Genomic DNA, 22,969 nt, shown 5'->3' with positions numbered 1-22,969 from the left:
TGAGCTGAAGAGCTGAGGGACAGCGCCCAGGCCCAGACTTCAGGCCCCATGACCGGACCCAAAAAAAAAAAAAAAAAAAAGGTAGTGCTAAACAGTAAAATTAACAGTTCATGAATCTAGAAATCTAGAAATAAGAATTTCTTAGAGTAAAGAATATTTAATATATCTGACTTTTTTCAAAAGTAGAACAAAATCTAATAAAGCCTTTCTCTATCAGAAAATAAAAACAATACTTGTACAGCTGCTGCTTACTACAGTATTTCTGATTTGTAAGGGGAGGGGGAAAAAGATTTTACATTTAAAAAAATTATGTATCATAAAAAAGCCAACAGAAATAGGTAATGTTAGTAATCATTCTTCCAGAGTTATTCACCTTACCGTACCTTTAACTTCACCTTACCTTGGCTTGGAATTTCATAAACCTCTTCTCTGAACATTGTTCCCTGTCTGAAAAACTAAGAATCAAAACTACAAACTTTTACTTTCCTCTACTTTATACAGAAATCAATTAACTTGTTATAATATTGAACTGAATTTCCAAGTTCTAGTCTCGGTTCCAATTTGGCTGAAAGGTATATATACATCAAGAGTTTCTATCGATTTTCAACTTAGAAGTATCAGTTTTGCTGTCAGAGTTCTTTATTTTTATACATAAAAGGAAGTGGTTTTGATATTATCTCATTGTTCTTCCTGTCTTACAAGGTATTTGAAATAAAGTGATGTCAGATTGGGAGTAAAAGGCTTAAATAAGAGAAAAGGCCTGGGCACAATTAGTTTGCTTTTGATAATTACTTCTGATATATATAGGCTGTCATGTTGTAGCTTACTATTATCGTTGCTGGGTACAAGTCAGTCACATTAATTTCCACTTGGACTACAAAAATATTCATAGGTGGGGCTAGGAAGGTGGCTCAGTGGTAGAGTGCTTGCCTTGCATGCATGAGGCCCTGGGTTTGATTCCTCAGTACCACGTAAGCAGAAAAAAAAGCCGGAAGTGGCACTGTGGCTCAAGGGTAGAGTGCTAGCCTTGAGCTGAAGAGCTGAGGGACAGCGCCCAGGCCCAGAGTTCAGGCCCCATGACCAGACCCAAAAAAATAAAAAATAATTTAAAAAATTCATTGGTATGGAATATTTACCTAGTAATGTAGTAGTATCTGTATCATATGAATGATCCATAAATAAAAGATGCACATTCTATGACAGACTACACCAATTTTTTATTACTGGTATGTCGGGGTATTTTTTAATCAATTTTCTGAGAATATCAGATTGCTTAAGTAAATATGAGTTTCATATAACATCACATATACCTCTAACCATTCTTTAGAACCCTTCTTCACCCAGCTTTATAGAGGCTAGCAACAGCCAGAAAAAACTTTATAGAACATCTCATTTACTGTAATTCAAGGACAACCAATGTTATGATGGAGTCTCAAAGAGATGAACATTTTTTATTACCTTGCTGTTAATGCCTTATATTATCCTGCAAAGAGTAGCACAAAGTTATAATATTCAAATGTAACTATTAAGCTTCTGACAATGGGGTTATGTGGTTATTTCTTAAGTATTTCTGTATCATAACATATTTACCTCAATTTCTTGAAAGGCCATTTATAACCACTGATTCTGAGCAAGAAAAATCACTGGCAACTAATCAAAATAGCTTCTGTAGCATTTGTGGCCCACAAAAATCAAGGATCCCCCCTAGTGAAGTCCCAGATAATGATTCTGTTCACAGTTACTAGACTGACTTCCTGTAACATTGATTTTCCTGCATCCAATTCTATCTAGAAAATAAAAATCTTGTTTATTCTCCTTTACTAATGATGTGGCTTGGACCTTAATCTTATAATTTCCAAATTTACAAAGAAAATTAAAATGAGAAGAAGCAGAAAAAGGTAAAAACTTTTTCACATTGACTCTATGCTCTAATAAAAGCTAGGAAGGTGGCTTAGTGGTAGAGTGCATGAAGCATTGGGTTCAATTCCTCAGTACCACATAAACAAAAAAAAGCTGGAAGTGGTGCTGCAGCGCTAGTGGTAGAGTGCTAGCCTTGAGCAAAAGAAGCTCAGGAGCAGTTTCCAGGCCCTGAGTTTAAGCCCCAGGAATGGAAAAAAAAAAAAAAAAAAGCAGGTGCTTATCCAGACTATGAAAAAGAGGGCTCTGTGCTGGGAAAATGTCTCAGCGGTAGAATGCTTGCCTCACATGCATGAGGCCCTGGGTTCAATTCCTCAGCACTACATAAACAGAAAAGGCTAGAAGTAGCACTGTGGCTCAGCTGGTAGAGCACTAGCCTTGAGCTAAAGAGCTCAGGGACAGCGCCCAAGCCTAGAGTTCAAGCCCCACGACCCTCTAAAGACAAAAAAAGTGGGGGGGGGGGAGAGGCTCTGAACCAAACATCCTTTTAGTACCAATAAAGATTACATTCAAATTATGCATCAAGGATTTGGGTCTCTAAGGCTCCTTCTTGGTCTTGCTTTCATTCCATTTGTCCCTAATGACTAAAATCAGCAAGGGCCTCCAAGTAGTTCTGAATGTAAAGCTAAGATTCTCTGTTTACAATCTGTAAAGGCAGTAGCTATACCAGAGAACATAGATTAGGCCACCTATTGTCTCAGTTTTCTCCACATGTTAACACAGGGATAGTAATGGACCAGTCATATTAACACTTCTGAAGGCACTTATAATTAATGAACCTAATATTCCAAGAAGCTTCTAGATCTAAATACAGCTCACCTATCACTCAATTTTATTTTTATTTTTGCCAGTCCTAGGGCTTGAACTCAGGGCCTGAGCACTGTCCCTGAACTTCTTTTGTTCAAAGCTAGCACTCTACCACTTGAGCTGTAGTGCCACTTGCAACGTTTTTTTCTGTTTATGTGGTACTGAGGAATCAAACCCAGGGCTTTATGCATGCTAGGCAAGCACTCTACCACTAAGCCACATTCCCAGCTCACACTCAAATTTTAAAACATATTCAAGCTAGGAAAATCCTTACATATCTATTTACTCAGAAATACCAATACCTCTATAAAGGACTCAAGAGCTGGCTTACATTTTTCTTGCTATGTACATCTAAATTATAAATGTTGGGATAAAAAAGGATTTTCCCTGTTCAAACAGACTTTAACAAAAAGCTACAGAATAACTGTCAGGAATAAGTAATAAAGCTTTATCCTTAATTGGAAAATCCCTTCCTGGGAAGCTACTGGAAAGCAAACACTACTCCATAAAAAAAGCTTTCAGGTTAGTTCTGAAGCAGACATCAAACAGGAAATGACAAGCAGACTATGTTTGGTGATTCTAAAAGAAAGGAATAACATTCTTTTCCTGGTAAGGAGAGTGCTTAACTGCTATAACTAGCAGTAAGTGATCAAAGTTTAGAACAGAGGATAGAGCAGCAAGTAAAATAAGAGCCTCTTTAAAAAGCCTGTACGTGGCTAAGCACTAAGAACAAACAAGGTAAAACCTGGAGTGTTGTCCAACACATTTGACTGGTTAAATTTAAAATTAAGGGGCTAGGAAGATGGCTCAGTGGTAGAGTGCTTGCCGTGCACGCATGAGGCCCTGGGTTCAATTCCTCAGCACTACATAAGCAGAAAAAACGGGAAGTGGCACTGTGACTCAAGTGCTAGAGCACTAGCCTAGAGCTGAAGAGCTCAGGGACAGCGCCCAGGCCCGGAGTTCAGACCCCATGACCAACAAAAAAAAATTAAAATGCCAGTTTTTGTTGGTTTTTTTCGGTCATGGATCTTGAACTCTGGGCCTGGGTGGTGTCCCTGCCAGGTGACAGCAGTTCACGCCTATAATCCTAGCTACTAAGGAGGCTGAGATCTGAGAACTGCGGTTCAAAGCCAGCTCGGGCAGGAAAGTCTGAGAGCCTTTTTTTTTTTTTTTGGTGGGTGGTGGGCCTGAACTCTGGACCTGGGCACCGTCCCTTAGCTCTTCATTTCAAGGCTAGCGCTCTACCACTTGAGCCTCAGCCCTATTTCTGGCTTTTTCTGCTTATGTGGTGCTGAGGAATCGAACCCAGGGCCTCATGCATGCAAGGCAAGCACTCTACCATTGAGCCACCTTCCCCGCTATGAGACTCTTATCTCCAATTAACCAATTAACGACCAGAAAACCGGAAATAGCACTGTGGCTCCAGGGGTACAGCACTCGCCTTGTGCTGAAGAGGGCAGGGACAGCGCCCAAGCCCATAGTTCAAGCCCCACCACTGACAAAAAAAAAAAATCTAGACACAGATTCCCTATACTTCATAAAATTAACTCAAAAAGTTAACAGACTTCAATACAAAATATAAAATGCAAACTTACAGAAGTCCTCAAAGAGCAAAATCTAAGTGACTCTGGGTTTGGTAATGACTTTTTAGATAAATCCCCAAAGACATAATCCAGGAAAGAAAGAACTGATGAGCAGGACTTCACTTAAATTAAAAACATCTGCTCTGTGAAATGAAACTACCAAAACCCACTATGGTGGTGCATACCTGTAATCCCAGCACTCAGGATACTGAGGCAGGAAGACCAAAAGTTGGTGGTCAGTCTGGGGTACATAGTGAAAGGTTGCCTCAAAAAGAAAAAAAAGAAGACAAAAAATAAGGGGAGGGAGGGGAAAAGAAATGTCCAAGGGAATTAAAAACCACAGTTTGAGAAAATATGTGTAAAACATTTATCTAATGAAAGACAGATATGTGCTTATTTAGCCCAATAACAACAAATCAAGCTTGTTAAAAATACGCAAAAGAGCCTTGCATCAGTGGTTCATGACTGTAATCCTAGCTACTAGGAGGCTGAGATCTGAGGATCAAGGTTTGAAGCCAGTATAAGCAGGAAAGATTCTTATCTCCAATTACCCAAAGAGCTAACAGTAGAGCCATAGCTCCAATGATAGTGTAAGCCTTGAACAAAATACCTAAGGGACAGCACCCAGGACCTGAGTTCAAGCCCCATGACTGAAAAACAACAACAACAAAATTGGAAATGTCTGGACCTTTTGCTGTTTTGTTATGAAGCTAAAACCAGACTTTAACTAGTGCCCGCTGTGTAATGTGGGGCAGTATAGATAAAAACATTTCCATTACTGCAGTATACTACTAGAAAATAACAATTGAGAGGATAAGGGAAAAGAGTAACCATCATGCAGTCTGGGAAAAGAGAAGTGACCAACAAGCTCATTTGTCTTACAACATTCAGTGCTTTATTGAAGGAAGAATGAAGTAGATTTACCTTTCCTTTTCCACCTGCTCTTTTTCCCTTCTTTGTTGCTGCCACCATCACTGCTGCTGCTGCTGTTTTCAGAACTTTGGGAATCTGACTGACCATCACTGCTTTCTTCTGAACCTTCTGATAGCTCTTTTACTCCATCCGGCACATCTTTCTGAAAATGTAGGGATCCAATTAGGACTAATTATTCTCATTTCAGCAAATAGGAATTCAATTTCTAACATCCAACGTTGCAACTTAATTGTACTGACTAATTGTTAGTATTATGAAACAGTAGCTAAACCAATATTTTTGTAATTCCTTCCCTCTCTACTTTTGGGACCAGTTAAGTTTCCATCTACATCCAATGATAAAAATTATGTGAAAAATTTATATAAGGGCACAACATACAGGTTTATATTAAGACAAAGGATGGGTACAGGTCAGTCCAAGAAAACGGTGAAATGTTTAGGATACAAAAATCTAATGATTTTGTTTAGCAGTGTACAAGTGTATATGTGTGTAACCCTGTGCTTTCAGAATTCCATTAGAGTTCTATGTCTGGATAGCAAGAGATACTACATTATTTCAATCTAATTTGTTCCTGAATATTGTTAAGTAGTAAAAGTCAAATAGGAAAATTATTTTTGCCAGTCAGTAGTGGCTCACACCTGTAATCCTAGCTAGTCAAGGAGGTTGAGAACTGAGGATCGTGGTTCAAAGCCAGACTGGGTAGAAAAGTCCCCGAGATACTTTTATCTCTAATTAACCACACAAAAACTGGAAGTGGCTCTATGGCTCCACTGGTAGAGTGCTAGCCTTGAGCAGAGAGGCGCAGGGACAGTGACCAGGCCTTGAGTTCAAGCCCCACAACTGACAAAAAAAAAAAAAAGAAAAAGAAAAAGAATTATTTTAAAACCTTTTTGATTTTGGCACTCAATTAAAAACGATTGTGTCCAGGGCTGGGAAGTTGGCTCAGTGGTAGTGCTTGTTTTGCATGCATGAGGCCCTGGGTTCGATTCCTCAGTACCACATAAGCAGGAAAAGCCAGAAGTAGGGCTGAGGCTCAAGTGGTAGAGAGCTAGTCTACAGCTGAAGAGCTGAGGGACAGCACCCAGGCCCAGTCAGGCCCCACGACCGACAAAAAAAAAAAAAATTGTGTCACTTCAATATGTGAGAAATATAATAAGGTAGTTACAGTCCCAAGGACTGGGAAAATAAGGGTTGCTGGCTTTTATTTTCTCCTAATAGTTCAGCACTGGCCAAAGTCTTAGCCTCTCATGCCTCAGTTTCCCTACATAGAAGGTAAGAATAAGAGTACCTACCTTAAAAGGTCATTCGGAGAATTAAATCACTAATATGAAATGCTTGTAACAGTGCCTAGTGTAAGAGCTCAATAAATGTTACTATGTATTTATGTAGTATATAAAAACATACATGTAAAGATTAGTAAATGTTATTCCTAAGTTATAAAACTATGGATTTTTTCCCACAAATTTTATTCTCACATAATTTATTTTTATAATGAGATTTAAAAAATAATTCTGACAGACGCAAAAATGTGACCCTCCTATGTACAATTGGTATCCATATGATACTATAGGCAAGACTATAAACTCTGGTCTAGTAAAGAACGGTCATTTTTCATTTATGTTTCCCTCTACGCCATCTCTTATGTTATACACTTTCTTAAAATACAGACCCCATATTTTTCTATTCCTTCCTTCAAAATGCAGGACAGCTTTTATAGAGTTAGTTGTCAGCCACACATCTTGACCTGTAGGTTCAACAAGTATCTGAAATACAAATATAATTATCTTCTTTTTGTAAAAAACTTGTGATCCCTCTGGCCTCAACTGCTCATGCCCCAGATCTTAGAATCTTTTACCCACTCCAAATACAATACATTCTATTTCTCTAATGTCCTTGCCTCCAGCTTTTACTACTCAATTAAAACCAGAGTTTCTCTTCCAAACAACTATAATCATGAATTTAGTTGTTTCAACATGAAATCTATCCTACTTGAATTATCTTCTTAAACACAGAATAGAATAAACTCATCTGGAAAACCTCTGTCTACTACTACTACTACTAACACACACACACATACACACACACCCTCACACACCCTCAAGTCAGGCTTAAATGCTTCTGCAGTTTAACATCTACTAATGTCTAATTTTTACCATATTCTCAACTCCTTACCACAGAAGCTCACACATAGTTTATAGTTTAGCTTTTCCAATTTTCTCGACTACCAAATCCATTCTGAATCTTAGTGCCTTTTCTTGAACAAATTCTCATTTTCTGAAAAGGTTCTTCCTTATTCCCACTACTTATCTGTCAATGTCCAGCTACAAATAAACCCTAAAAATAAATAACAAGAAAATCTTTCTAGATCTATTCATTCAAAATACTTCACTTAAATTTTGTAGTACTTTAGAACAATACATTTGTGAACATGAACCTATTTCAAAAACTGAAATGTGAGCTTTAAAGAGACCAAGAACTACCGTTTATTTATTTTTCATCAGTACTAGAGCTTGAACTCAAGTACAGGCACTGTCCCTTAGCTTTTCCACTCAGGGCTGGTACTCTGCCCATTGAGCGACCACCTACACCTTCAGCTTTGGTAGTTAACTGGAGGTAAGAGCCCTACAAACTTTACTGACTTTGAACTGTAATCTTCAGATCTCAGCCTACTGAGCAGCTAGGATTACAGGCAAGAACCAGGCACCTATGCTTCTTTATAACATCTACTATTTCTGGCAGACTTGATACTGTGATGTAATAAATATATTATTTGATGTCTGGCTCTGTTTCCTGACATAGTACAGAAAAAGGTTGAAATTTCCTTAAGTGGCATTAGGAAAATCTCTTGTTCTGATATTAGACCTTTGATCTCAGTTCCTGACATATAACATTTAAATTCCTTGGAATCTCCTAGGAAGTAGAAGCATCTTTTGTTCTGGTGAGATGACTCTGGGTAGCTTCTAGATAGCCTCAAAATGGGAGCCAAGGGAGCCAACTATGTGATTAAATTACTGAAACATTGAGCCTAACCTCTCAGGAGAAAGGACTCAAGGGTTGATCACCAATGGCCAATGATACAATCAATCATACCTCCACAAAACCCCAAAAGTTCAGAGGGTTTGGAGAAGCTTCCAGATAGCTAAATATGTGTGCTAAAAGTACATTAGAAGCTCCATGCCCCTTAGTAAACATGTCACTGTGCTATCTCTTCTATCTAGTTATTCATTGGTATCCTTCATAGTATCTTTCATTATAAATGGGAGGAAGGGGGGGAGAAGAGAGGAAGATTTAGGGAAAACAGGGAAGGAAGGGATTTCTGTGAGCCATCATAACAAATGAATTGAAACCACCAAGGAAAAGGTCATGGAAACTGATTTTACCAGTGTGTCAGAGGTCAGGTCACAACCTGGGCCTTGTACTTGGTATCTAAGTCTCATGGGACTAAACCCTCAACCTGTGGGATCTAATACCATCTCTATATGTAAGAACTGAGTTGAATTACAAGGCACCCATCAGGTGCTGCTAGAGAACTGCTTGATCTATTGGAGAAGATAACCACAAATCTGGTGTCAGGAGGTGTATTTAGTGGTACTATATAAGAATAGAAGAAACATTTAGGCTTTTTCTAGTCTCTAAAACACAGTAAGCATTTAAGGTATATTATTAAAATTATGGAAGGTTTAGAACAGCTAAGTTCTCAAAGAAAAGAAGACATCCATAGGATTTTAACCATAATAGACAGGAAGTTAACTACAATAGACAAATAGCTGTCATAGGGAGTTAGAACCATTAATGATAATGGGCTACAGATAACCATTGAGCACAGTAATGACTGTAGCTCAGAGCTAAATGGTTAACAGGGAAGCCACCCTGTGGCTTACACTGTGGCTCAAAGGGGGCAGAGTGTTAGCCTTGAGCAAAAGAGCTCAGGGACAGTGCCCAGGCCCTATCACCTACCCAAAGAAAAAAAAAAAAAAGTTACCAGGCAGGGAACAGTCTGATACACACACAGACACAGTAATTGCCTGCCAATCATTCATTCCATCTGCTAATAAACTTCTTTGGAGGAAAATTCCCTTTCCTCACTTCACTTGGCTAAAGTAAGATTAATCTTAATCATAACCTTGCTTTACATCAAGGGTGATTATAATCCTAAAATTGGCCAATCAGTAGACTCTAAATATTTAGAAACAGCTATCACTTAAGTATGACCATATGGGCCAGGGCAAACCAATTAGGCCAAACAAAAATTAGGTGAAAGGGATGACATTGATCAAGATGTACCATACACATAAATTGGAGTACTGAATTGAAAAACTTCTGTAAAACTAGGTCAAGGGCTGGGAAGGTGGCTCAGTGGTAGAGCACTTGCCTTGCATGCTCGAGGCCCTGGGTTCGATTCCTCAGCACCACATAAGCAAAAAGAAAAAAAGCCGGAAGTGGCGCTGTGGTTCAAGTGGTAGAGCACTAGCCTTGAGCTGAAGAGCTGAGGGACAGTGCCCAGGCCCAGAGTTCAGGCCCCACGACCGGACCCCCCCCCAAAAAAAAACAAACTAGTTCAATATAATTTTCAAATAAATTTGAAAGGAAATTATACACGAGACTCCTACTTTAGTTCTCAGGTTGACAGACAAAAAGAAAGTAGAGACACCAAGGAAGAGCTGATGACATCGCTGGAAAACCTAGCTCAACTGGTTAGTTACAGCTAATAAGTCTCTATCTACCTTGCTCAAGCACATTTGAGTCAGTTTTCTTGTTTATAAGCAAAAGGATATTGATAAGTGAAGATCCCTTCCCAGTGTAGGAGTAATTATGTGAATCAGCTTTTGATTGGTTTGGGAGTAAAGTCAGGATTCATTTTCTTGTTCTGATACTATCTGACAAACAATAGTCAAGAAAATTAAATCATCCCAACTTTTATTGTGATTATTACATACATTTCATAAATTTTCATAGTCTTGTGAAATAGGGATACCTGAAGTCACAAACCCATTCTAACCTTCATGGGGCAAATTGTCTTTATTGTGGTCTATAAAGTTTGTGGATTCTATGAGCTTTGACAATACAGCTACTTCTTCCACATCGGTGATATGTACATTTCTTTCCTTTTGCTTAGTGTGGTCAGCAGCATGGGATCAGATGAGTAGAGGTCCTTTGTTTCTCGAGTCTTGTTTATTTTGTCGTAGCTCCTTACGTTCTGGATTTAACATCCACATATCAGGGAGACCATGTGCCGTTTGTCTCTTTGCTCTTGGCTTACCTCATTCAACATGATTTTTTTCTAGTTCCATCCATTTCCCTGTGAATGCCATTATTTTGTACTTTCTAATGGCTGCATAATATTCCATTTTTTGGATCCATTAATTTGTAGTGGCGCATATGGGTTGTTTCCATATCTTGGCTATTGTGAACAGTGCTGCAATGAACATGGAGGTGCCTGAATCCTTGTATCCTGGCTCCTGTTGTTCAGGATAGATGCCTAGGAGTAGTATGGCTGGGTCATAGGGGAGGTCTATATTTAGCTTTCTGAGGTACCTCCAGACTGCATTCCAGAGTAGTTGTATTAGTGTACATTCCCACCAGCAGTGCAATAGTGTTCCTCTTTCTCCACATCCCCTCCAGCATTTGTTGTTGGCTGAATTTAGGAAGTGGGTCATTCTGACTGGGGTAAGGCGGTATCTCAGGATTGTTTTTATTTGCATTTCCTTTACAAACAGGGATGGTGAACATTTCCTCATGTGTTTCTTTGCCATTTGTATCTCTTCTTCTGAGGATTCTCTCTTTAGTTCCCTTGCCCATTTAGTAATTAGTTTGTTAGGTTTGGGAGGGATTAGTTTCTTGAGTTCCCTATATATAGTGGATATTGGGCCCTTGTCTGATATATTGCTGGCGAATATTTTTTCCAATTAGTTTGGCTGTCCTAGTTTGGTTGCTATGTCTTTAGCTGTGCAGAAACTTTTTTTTTGTTTGGGGGGGGGGTCTGGTCGTGGGGCCTGAACTCTGGGCCTTGGCGCTGTCCCTCAGCTCTTCAGTTCAAGGCTAGCGCTCTACCACTTGAGCCACAGCGCCACTTCCGGCTTTTTTCTTTTTGCTTATGTGGTGCTGGGGAATCAAATCCAGGGCCTCAGGCATGCAAGGCAAGCGCTCTACCACTGAGCCACCTTCCGAGCCCTGCAGAAACTTTTTATTTTAAGGTATTCCCATTTGTTGAGACTCTCCAATTTGTTGTGACCCTGGGACTCTGTTCAGGAAGTTCCTGCCTGTATGTATAAATTCAAGTGTCTCTCCTATTCTGTCTTCCCAATTTTAATTTTAATAATAGTAACAACTACAACCATGGGTTTTAGTAGAAAATTCAATTTAAGTAGTGAAAAGTATTGAGGTAGTATGTTCCACGGTAAAACCTTTCTCCGCTGTGCTGGTCCTGAGGCTTGAACTCAGAGCCTCGGTGCTGTTCTTGAGTCACAGCTCCACTTTTGGCTTTTTGGTGGTTAATCAGAGTTAAAGTGTCGTGGACTTTCCTGCCTGGCTGGCTTTAAATTGCAATCCTCAGAACTGAGTAGCTAGTATTACAGGCATGAGCCATAGGTGCCTAGCTGAGACTTTTTTTTTTCCCTGATACCAAAGCTCCCTTGCTAAGCTAGCTAGTTCACAGCTATCACTCTATCTGTTAGACCAGACCACCAACTTGTTTTTTTTTTCTGGTTAACTGGAGATGGGCCTCTCAGAGTTTTCTGCCAGAGGTGACTTCAAAATGTATTATCTTGAGGAAGAAGCAAGAACCACCAGTACTTTGCCATGTGATATTCTTTAAGAGAGTCACTGAAAGTTAAGTTTATTCTGTCTTTTTAAGACAAAATTATCATAGAGAACAAAGTTACTTACAGATTGGCCAAGAGGTCATTAAAGGTTAGTTTCTATAAGGACAGGAAGCTAATAAAGCTTGTGCTTAGCACCTATAAGACCTTAAGTCCAAACCCCAACACACACATTATTTATTTGTTTTAAACACTCAGTAATGTTTAAACTTCAGGGCTGAAAATATTACGTTTTCCTAAAAATAAGTTAAAAAACGGCCGGGCACCGGTAGCTCACACCTGTAATCCTAGCTACTCAGGAGGCTGAGATCTGAGGATCACAGTTCAAAGCCAGCCTGGGTAGGAAAGTCTGTGAGAGTCTTATCTCCAATAAAACAACTCAGAAGACTGGAAGTGGCGCTGTGGCTCAAGTGGTAGAGCGCTCACCTTGAGCTGAAGAGCTGAGGGACAGTGCCCTGGGCCAGAGTTCAAACTCCACGACAGACCAAAAAAAAAAAAAAACAAAAAAAGTTCAAAAACTTATTTTCTCTATGACTCAAGTATTATATGTTGTCACTTACTGTTTTTCTTTTTAAAATAGTTCCCCAACAAAAGTATTTACCTTCAAAGTATATACTCCCATTCTACCTGGAACTTTATAGAAGATGCCTTCTTCACCTCGGGAGTTGGTATGTAGCATAGCATTCAGGCAGGCAAGAGGGGAAGTCCCACTGCAAAACAACAAAATGAACAGATTAGTTTCTGTCTGAATACTCTATAAAATGTTGACTTAACTTTTTATAAACTGATCAATACTCCTGTACTTAAACATGCTTCATAAATTATGAAAGGCCTATCAATCTTAAAAAGAAGCTGCCATGGAAAACATGGAGCATACACACACATTCTGGTAGCTTATGCCTAGAATCCCAGCAATTTAGGAGACTGAGATCTGAGGACTGCAGTTTGAAGCCAGCTGGCTAGCAAAGTCCATGAGACTCTTACCTCCAATTGACCACCAAAAAAAAAAAAAAAAAAAGGCAGCTGGGCGCTGGTGGCTCACATCTATAATCCTAGCTACTCAGGAGGCTGAGATCTGAGGATCGAGGTTCAAAGGCCAGCCCGGGCAGGAGAGACCGTGAAACTCCTATCTCCAATAAACCACCAGAAAACCGGAAGTGGTGCTGTAGCTCAAGTGGTAGAGCGCTCGCCTTGAGCTGAGGGACAGCGCCCAGGCCCAGAGTTCAAGCCCCACGGCCGACCAAAAAAAAAAAAAAAAGTGGCTATGGTTTAAATGGTAGAGCACAAGCCTTAAACAAAACAGCTAAGGAACAGTACCCAGGCTCTGAGTTCAAGCCCCATACTAGCAAAAAAGAAAAGAAAAAAAGAGTCAATCCTCAGGGCTCACACCTATTATCCTAGCTACTTAGGAGGCTGAAACCTAAGTATGACAGTTCAAAGGCATCCAAGGCAGGAAAAGTCCCTGAGACTGTCATCTCCAATTAAATAACAAAAAGCTAGAAATGGTATTATCGCTCAAGTGGCAGAGTGCTGTCCTTAAGTACACAAGTTCAGGGACAGCACCCAGACCCTGAGTTTAAGACCCATGACCAGCACACATACCTACACACAAGACAGACCAACAAACAGAAAGATTCCTTTAACCCCACTGGTATCTAACTTGTGAGCCCAGAAAACACAGAGATATCACAAATTTATTCTTCAAGCTTTCTGATTTATCTAGTACAAACTCTGAAAATTTTTAAAGAGAACATACATAATCAATATCTCCTTTTATATTATAGGATCAAACTAAATCTGATCTATAAAACCTAACATAGGCATGGTTTCTTGTACTATTTTAAATACTTAATGCTTTAAAGGCTATTAAATAGGCTTCTAAATGTTTATTTGCATGTAAAATCTTAAGATAATTATTTTGAAATTTTAAGTATATAGTATACATCTACAAAAAAGTATATATTCCAGCAAGGTAAAGTGAAACATGCCTATAATCTCAGCACTTGAGAAGCTAAAGCAGAAGGATAATGTTTAAGATGAGCCCAGGCTACACAGTTAGAACCCTGCCTTAAAATGCAAAACACAGCCAGGAGCCAGTGGCTTATGCCTGTAATCCTAGCTACACAGGAGGCTGAGATTTGAGGACTGTGGTTGGAATCAGCCTCAGCCGGATAGTCCTTGAGACTCTTTATCTCCAATAAACTACTCCAAAAAGCAGAAAAGGCTGGGAATGTAGCTTACTAGTAGAGTGCTTGCCTTGCATGCATGAAGTTCTGGGTTCGATTCCTCAGTACCACATAAAACAAAAAAAGCCAGAAGTGGCACTATGGCTCAAATGGTACAGTGCTAAACCTTGAACAAAAGAAGCTCAGAGACAGAGTCCAGGCTTTGAGTTCAAGCCCCAAGCCAGAAGTGGCAATGTAGCTCAAGTGGTAGAGCATTCTCCTTGAGCTCAGGGACAGTGCCCAAACCCACAGTTCAAGTCCTATTACAAGCAAAAAAAAAGCAAGGGCTGGGAAGGTGGTTCAGTGGTAGAGCGCTTGCCTTGCATGCATGAGGCCCTGGGTTCGATTCCTCAGCACCACATAAGCAGGGGAAAAAAAAGCCGGAAGTGGCACTGTGGCTCAAGCGCTAGAGCGCTAGCCTTGAGCTGAAGAGCTGAGGGACAGCGCCCAGGCCCAGAGTTCAGGCCCCACGACCGGACCCAAATAAAAAAAAAAAAAAGCAAAATACACACGCATATGCACAAAGCTAACATCATTTCCAATTATAAGTAGAACATATAAAGCAAAATATGCCAGGTGCTGGTGGCTCGTGTCTGTAATCCTAATCACTCAGGAGGATGAGATCTAAGGATCTCAGTTCAAAGCTAGTCAGGGCAGGAAAGTCTGTGAGACTCTTATCTCCAATTAATCACCTGAAAAACTAGAAGTAGTGTTGTAGCTCAAAGTAGGTAGGAGAGTACTAGCCTAGCGAAAGAGCTCAGGGACAGCACCCAAGACCTCAGTTCAAGCCCCATGATCCAAAACAAAACAAAAAAGCAGGAGCTGGGAATTGGCTTAGTAGTAGAGTGCTTGCCTAGAATGCATGAAGCCCTGGGTTTGATTCTTCAGTACCACATAAACAGAAAAAGCTGGATGTGGCACCATGGCTCAATTGGTAGAGCGCTAGCCTTGAGCAAAAAGGAGCTCAGAGACAGAGCCCAGGCTTTGAGTTCAAGCCTCAAGACAAAAAAAAAAAAAAAGGCAACGCGCGCGTGCGCGCGTACACACACACAAAAGTTCACATCATTTCCACTATAAGCAGATTTGCATTTTCCTTTTGATTTTTTACCAAATCAAAAAAAAAATTCTTGCAAGAAAAACTACTAGGAAATATTCTTGGTTTGGCCTTGCATTAAGGACATGGCATTGATGTTTACCTATGAGGTTACTGGTTAACAAGTCAGCCCTGGGCAGGGAAGCCCATGAGTCTCTTATCTCCAATCAAGTACACACACACACACACACACACACACACACACACACACACAGCGCCATTCTCTTATCTCCAATCAAGTACACACACACACACACACAGAGCGCCATGAGTCTCTTATCGCCAAACAAGTACACACACACACACACATACATAGAGCGCCAGAAGTGGAGTGAGCTGTGGCTCAAGTGGTAGACTGTTAGCCTTAAGCAAAAAAGCTCTGGGACAGTGCCCAGGCCCTGAGTTCAAGACCTGGCACAAAAAAAAAAAAAAAGAAGAAATTAAAGTAGAACATTAAAGAAGAACAGTACTAAAATACAAACCCAGAAAACAAAAGTAGAGCAAGATGTTGGATTAGAAGCATCTGTCATTTTTACTCCACACATGAGAATCTGGTGATTCTGAAGAGACAGAAGAGATTCTGATAATCAGAATCACATGACAGGAAGCAAAAAACTACAAAGAAATCCAGAAGAAAAGCAGCAGAATTCTAATCGGGTCCATAGATAACCAAATGGGAAGGGGAAATTGAAACTGCCATTATAAGATCAAACAGTCCTGCCAACATTATTAACCACTCTTAACTGCAGGAAAAGTCCACATATTCAGCAAGCCTTAATCACAGAACAGGGATTTGTGAGACAATTAATAATGATTTTAAAAAAAATATTTTTTTAAAGGGCATTCTGGGCTGGGAAGGTGGCTCAGCAGTAGAGTGCTTGCCTTGCATGCATGAGGCAGGTCCTGGGTTTAATTCTTCAGCACCACATAAGCAGAAAAAGCTGGAAATGGTGCTGTGGCTCAAATGGTAGAGTGCTAGCCTTGAGCTAAAGAGCCCAGGCCCAGAGTTCAGGCCCCAGGACCAACCAAAAAAAACAAACAAAAAATAAAAGGCGTTCTAGCCAGTGGCTCATGCCTATAATCCTAGCTACTCAGAAGGCTTTGATCTGAGAATCCAGGTTCAATCCAACCAGGCAGGAAAAGTCTGTGAAACTCCTATCTCCAATTAACCACAGAAAAGGCCTGAAGTGGAGCTGTGGCTCAAGTGATAAAGCACTAGCCTTGAGCAAAAGAAAAAACCCTCAAGGACAGCACCCAGGCCCTGAGTTCTGGCTCCAAGACTGGCACACAAAAACATAAAAAAGTAATGTGTAGTGCTAAATCCAAAAACCATGTGGCACTATCTGTTACATTATCCAGCCATTCCACTCCTAGTTTTTTGTGTTTTTTTTTCATTTCCCCCCCCAAAGGTAGATAGGTAACTGTTACAAATACCTATATGAACTTATAATAGTCATAGGAGTTTAAATAATAGGGTTATTTTATAACACTTTGCTAACACAGTAAAGAATACAGACTAGGGCTGGGAATGTGGTTTAGTGGTAGAGTGCTTGCCTAGCATGCATGAAGCATTCCTCAGTACCACATAAACAGAAAAGGCTGGAAGTGATGCTTTGGCTCAAGTGGTAGAGTGCTTGAGCAAAAGAAGCTCGGGGACAGTGCCTAGGCCCTGAGTTCAAGCCCCAGGACCAGCAAAAAGAAAAAGAAAAAGAAAAAGAAAAAAAAATCCAGACTATAGTTGGGAGTTAGCTGCTCACATCCTAGCTACTCAGAAGGCTGACATCTAAAGATCAAGGTTCAAAGCCAGTCCAGGCAAGGAAAGCCCATGAGACTCTTTATCTCCAATTAGCCACCAGGAAACTGGAAATGGTGCTGTGGCTCAAAGTGGTAGAGTGCTAACCTTGAGCAAAAGAGCTCACGGACAACACCCAGATACAAAGGTTTAAGCTCCACAATCAATAACAACAACAACAAAAAAGAAAACAGACTATAAATTTTAGCCTGTTCTGACTTGGGTTTAAGTATCATTCCCATACAGGATTTATTGATATCTTCTCTAAATCACCAGAGGATAAATATACATTTTTAATTTTATACTATATGAGTAAAAGTAAAAACACATTGCCAATCTCTGGGATATTTTCATTTTTTATCTGAAAAAATAGTAAATATTCCAATGCTAGTAAGACACATGATGATTTTAGTAAAACTTAGTTTAGTTTCTAAAATTATTGTCACAAGTCATGATTGAAACTGCAAGAACTAAAAATAAATAAATAAAATGTACCTAATAGTATCATTATTAGTTTTCAGACTAATTGTTTAGTTTTATTAAGTAAAAACTATATATTCAAGGCTAAATTCAATTAAGTTTGTAAAATTTTAAACTGTATAAACCTAAACTTATTAAGCAAATATACAGTATGATACATGATACAAAAAAATTAAACTAATAAAACAAATATATATTTCTTTGGAATGAAGTAATATTTCTTACCTTCTGGAGTTGGAATGCACCCAAAGAAAACCAAAGGAGGGAAAAAAAGAGTTTTAATTTTTCTTTATAAAACAACAGACCTAAAAACCCTCTCCCAGAAATATTCACAATCCCTCAAATTAATATTAAAACCCATTTTGCTCATAAAACCATTCATTTTAAATTTTACATGCAGTCCAAAATTTCACTATCCAAAAATGAACAATAAATTCAGCCAAATAGTTTAAACTACTCCAGAAAATGGGTTCAGTATCTTATTTACATGGCAGAATAGAAATACTGCAGCAAAGTATAGCTATTACTATAAGAATGCAATGAATAGTTCACATCCTTTGATAATCTTCACATGCACTTTGGTTTCAAGGAACTACCAAAAAGTCATCCTCTGTAGACTTGATGTTTGATTAGCTTCTCTTTGATTTATAATGGAATTCACTGTGCATTTGAACAATAATACCTTTTTCTGTCAATAATCAAGTGTTTTATTTCTGTTTTTTCTCAACATAAACCCTTCTGACATTCCTACTTGGTTGGGGGTTTGAGAGGAAACAACTAGTAACTAAAACATAGGCTTAACCACCAGCAGCATTTTCCTTAACAGTCAAGTCATTTACCTTAGATAAATAGAATATCAACTTAATAAAAACTGGATTTCATGTTTCACCTGGGCTCTTTCTAATGAAATGATTTCAAGATAATTCAGCTTGACAAGTAACCAAAAGATTTGCAGGAATAATGATTTGGGCTGGAAAGAAATGAGAATATTGACTATTTACGTAGCTATATTTGTGTCTTTCTGCTGCCACCACTGGAGCTTGAACTTAGGGCCTTGCCTTGTCCCTTAGCTTTATTTCTCAAGGCTGGTATACTAACACTTGAGCCACAACTGCACTTTCAGCTTTTGGTGGTTATGAGAGATGAGTCTCATCAATTTTCTTGCTCAGGCTGGCTTCAAACCATGTCCCTCAGGCTCCCGAGTAGCCAGGACTACAGGCCTATGCCACCCAGGCATGGTGGCTATAAATGCTTTTGTTTAACAAGAGATAGGAGAAAAATAGGTGTTATGATTAGTCTTTGATAACAAGCTAGGTAAAACATATACAGTAACTTTAAATACCATGTGAGTTTACTTTGTTCCTAATACATGTATCAGTACTAATCACACATGACCAGGCACCCCAAAAGAAATTATATTTTGATCTGTTTATTGAGCTAAAGGTGTGCCAATTGGTAGCTAGTGGTAGAGTCGCTCAAGTGGCCAGTCTGCCAAAGCTTCAATCTTTTTATTGAATATAGTATTTGCTGTACTCAACATACCAACTCTAAGGAGGCTTAGGGTTTTGACTGGGATAAAAAACTGAAATATCAGGCAAACTTACTAAAATTCAATTTTAGCTCAGCAAAACAGCAATATATAAAGATCTGTTTTATTAAACATTTAGTTTTTGAAAGTGTACTAAGGAGGAAGACTAATAGGTCTTGGTACCAGTGGCTCACTCCTGTAATCCTAGCTATTCAGAAAGCTGAGATCTAAGGATCCTGTTTCAAAGCTGGCAAGGGCAGGAAGGTTCCCAAAACTCTTATCTTCAATTAAACACCAGAAAACTAGAAGTAGAGCTGTGGCTCAAAGCGGTAGAGTGCTAGTCTTCAGCAAAAAGAACTCAGGAACAGTGCCAAGGCACTGAGTTCAAGCCTCAATACCAGTACAGAAGGGAAAAAAAAATCACAATTCAAGTAAATTGTTTCAATTTTACTACCCAACTGCTGCTTTGGGAAAGGGGGTTACATCTCTTTATTTGTTGTTATTTGTTATAGCCCAGACTGACTAACATATGATCTTCCTGCTCCACCCGGAATTAAGTTATATGCCACCACAATGGAAGTGGTAATCCTAGCTACTCAGAAGATTGAGACCTGAGGATTGTGGGTTCAAATCAGTACAAGCAGGAAAATTTGTGAGAATATTATCTCCAAATAACTACCAAAAAGTCAAAAGTGAAGCTGTGACACAAGTTGCAGGTACCAAGACCTATTAGTCTTCCTCCTTAGTACACTTTCAAAAACTAAATGTTTAATAAAACAGATCTTTATATATTGCTGTTTTGCTGAGCTAAAATTGAATTTTAGTAAGCTTTGAGCAAAAAGCTAAGAGAGAGTGAGTAGGCCCTGAATTCCAAGGCTTAGTACCAACACAAAGCTCAGAGAGTACTAAGTTTAGAGAGACAAATGACACATACGGAAGTTAGATCTAAAATATAACTTGGACATAGCTGGGTACTAGTGGCTCACACCTGTAATCCTAGCTACTCAGGAGGCTGAGATGTGAGGATTGAGGTTCAAAGCCAGCCTAGGGAGGAAAGTCCAGGAGACTCCTGTCTCCAATTAACCACTGGAAAACTGGAAATGGTGCTGTGGCTCAAAGTGATAGAATACTAGCCTTGAGTTGAAGATCTGAGGGACAGTGTCCAAGCCCAGAGTTAAAGCCCCACGACTGATCTCCCCCCCCAAAAAAAAAAATATATATATACACACAAAAAAAAAAAATAACTGGACTTGATAACCTATACAGAAGTGGAGGTATGGTGCAAGTGTCTGGACGCTAGCCTTGAGCTCTTAAGAGCTCAGGAACAGTGTCCAGGCCCTAATTACAAGCCTACTATTGGCACACATGAGGAAAAAAGTCTTGAAGTGATAGTCTTAAAGATGATCCAGGCAGTCCTAAAAATTAAAGTGCATGGGCTTGCAGAGAGCTATGTCTAACTTCTGACTTAACATAGATCTGATTGAATACATAAGAAGTTAGCAAACTGCATTACTAATAATCTTTAGGACTAAAGTATAGTATTATATACTACCAAATACTCTATTACAATTACTACTAATGATATTTAAATAACTCACCTGATTTCTTTTAGTCCTTCTCGCTGGATAACCTGAAGAATTTCTTTATGACTCATGGGTGTATTGGGGTATTTTTCTAAGACCTGAGAAATAAGTACATAATAATGAATTATTTATTTCAATTTTCTCTTTATACATATATTTAATATATAATGTATGTTATACATAATTGCATTGTATTTATTATGTCTTATTACATCCAAACCATGTATATCCAGAAACTCTTCACATTATATTCCTCAATAAAAACGTAAGTCAAATTCTGAAGCAAAAATGGGTCAACAGGCTAAAGTTAACTCAAATATTAATGATAGGAAATTGGTTACTTTCTGCCTCAACTTGTACTAAGACATCTATTTTATGGTTAGAGAAGACACTGATCAGGATGCATTGTACTCATAATCTGACTTTTGAAATTGTAACCTCTTTGTACAACTACTCAATAAATTTTTTAAATGTTAGTTTAATCACTTAAAAAGCAAGGAGAAGGATTAAAAGAAGGGTATACATGTAGGCCCCAGTGTGCCAGTAGCTCACGCCTGTAATCCTAGCTGTTCAGGAGGTTGAGACCTGAGGACTGTGGTTTCAAGCCAGTATAAACAGGAAAATTTGTGAGAATCTTATCTCTAAACAACTACCAAAAGTCAAAAGTGAAGCTGTGACTCAAGTGACACAGTGCTAGCCTTGAGCAAAAAGCTAAGGAAGAGTGACCAGGCCCTGAATTTCAAGCCTCAGTACCAACACACAACTCAGAGAGTACCAAGCTCAGAGAGACAAATTACATGTTTTCTCTAATATGTGGAAGTTATGTCTAAAATATAATTGGACATGATAACACGCAGGACTCAGCATTTGCACACAGTCAAACTAAAGGAGGATACCTCAGGGGAGGAACAAAAAGGTATAACTCTAAACATTAAAATATTATTTATTGAGCCAGGCCCTAGTGGCTCATGCCTGTAATCCTAGCTTCTCAGGGTGCTGAGATCTGAGAATTGCGGTTCAAAACCAGTCCTGATTAAGAAATCTGAATGTTATAAACTCCTCTTAGTTCAAGGGGAAGCGGGGGAGGTGGAGCTCTCCAAACCTAATTTTCCCCAAATTATTTATTTATGCATGCATGCATGCTGGTACTGGGGTCTGAACTCAAGTTTAACTTTTTCACTCAAGGCTGATGCTCAACCACTAGGGCTCAGCTCTACTTTTTTTTTTTTTTTGCCAGTCCTGGGGCTTGAAGTCAAAGCCTGGGCACTGTCCCTAAGCTTCTTTTAGTTCAAGACTAGCACTCTACCACTTGAGCTACAGCACCACTTCTGACCTTTTCTGTTTATGTGGTACTTAGAAATCGAGCCCAGGGCTTCATGCATGCAAGGAAAGCACTCTACCACTAAGCCACCTTCCCAACTCTACTTTACATGAAGCATAATTTTTATTAATACTTGCTGTGGAGTCATACATCCCATGATGTCTAAAGTAGAGTTGCATTTTTTTTTTTTTGGTCAGTTGTGGGGCTTGAACTCAGGGTATGGGTGCTGTCACTGAGCTCTTCGCTCAAGGCTAGCACTCTACCACTTTGGGCCACAGCTCCACTTCAAGTTTTCTGGTGGTTACTTGGAGATAAGAGTCTCATGGACTTTCCTGCCCAGGCTGGCTTTGAACCTTAACCCTCAGATGTCAGCTTCTTGAGTAAATAAGATTATAAGCATGAGCCACCAGTGCCTGGCTTAGATTTGCATCCTTACTAACTTACTGTTCAATATTCTTGTGTGAAAAAGATCTATGGCATCCTCCATTTTTTTTTTTTTTTTTTTTTTTGGTTGTCTGAACTCTGGGCCTGGGTGCTGTCCCTCAGGTCTTCAGTTTAAGGCTAGCGCTCTACCACTTGAGCCACAGCATCACTTCCGGCTTTTTTTTTCTGCTTATGTGGTGCTGAGGAATTGAACCCAGGGCCTCATGCATGCAAGGGAAGCACTCTACCACTGAGCCATCTTCCCAGCCCCGGCATCCTCCATTCTTATCTACAAGGTGGGACCAACACCAGTAAAATATGAAACAAAAGAGCAACAAGCATTCACTTGGCCACAGTAATTGGCCAAGTAATGTGCAAGACTCATTTAGAAATGAAAAGACTGAAGCCAAGGAAGAAGTGCAGAATAAAAGGTTTGTTGTTGGGGTTTTTTTTGTGTTTTTTTTTT

At 39.3% G+C, this 22,969-nt stretch overlaps 1 protein-coding gene across 1 annotated transcript in view; it reads right to left on the bottom strand.

Moving 5' to 3' along the window:
- The window catches only part of Asxl2 (additional sex combs like transcriptional regulator 2), a 94,997-nt gene that overhangs the window by 56,720 nt on the left and 15,308 nt on the right, over nucleotides 1-22,969 (bottom strand). The window contains exons 2-5 of the mRNA XM_013013735.1: nucleotides 20,775-20,857; nucleotides 17,874-17,876; nucleotides 12,660-12,768; nucleotides 5,232-5,382 (exon numbers count right to left, since the gene is read on the bottom strand). Coding sequence (XP_012869189.1) covers nucleotides 5,232-5,382; nucleotides 12,660-12,768; nucleotides 17,874-17,876; nucleotides 20,775-20,857 — 346 coding nt within the window. The remainder of the gene's footprint in view (nucleotides 1-5,231; nucleotides 5,383-12,659; nucleotides 12,769-17,873; nucleotides 17,877-20,774; nucleotides 20,858-22,969) is intronic.

Source organism: Dipodomys ordii, unplaced genomic scaffold, assembly GCF_000151885.1.
Source record: "Dipodomys ordii isolate 6190 unplaced genomic scaffold, Dord_2.0 Scaffold20, whole genome shotgun sequence".
Classification (NCBI taxonomy): Eukaryota; Metazoa; Chordata; class Mammalia; order Rodentia; family Heteromyidae; genus Dipodomys; species Dipodomys ordii.
This window is presented reverse-complemented; position numbering and strand designations above follow the sequence as displayed.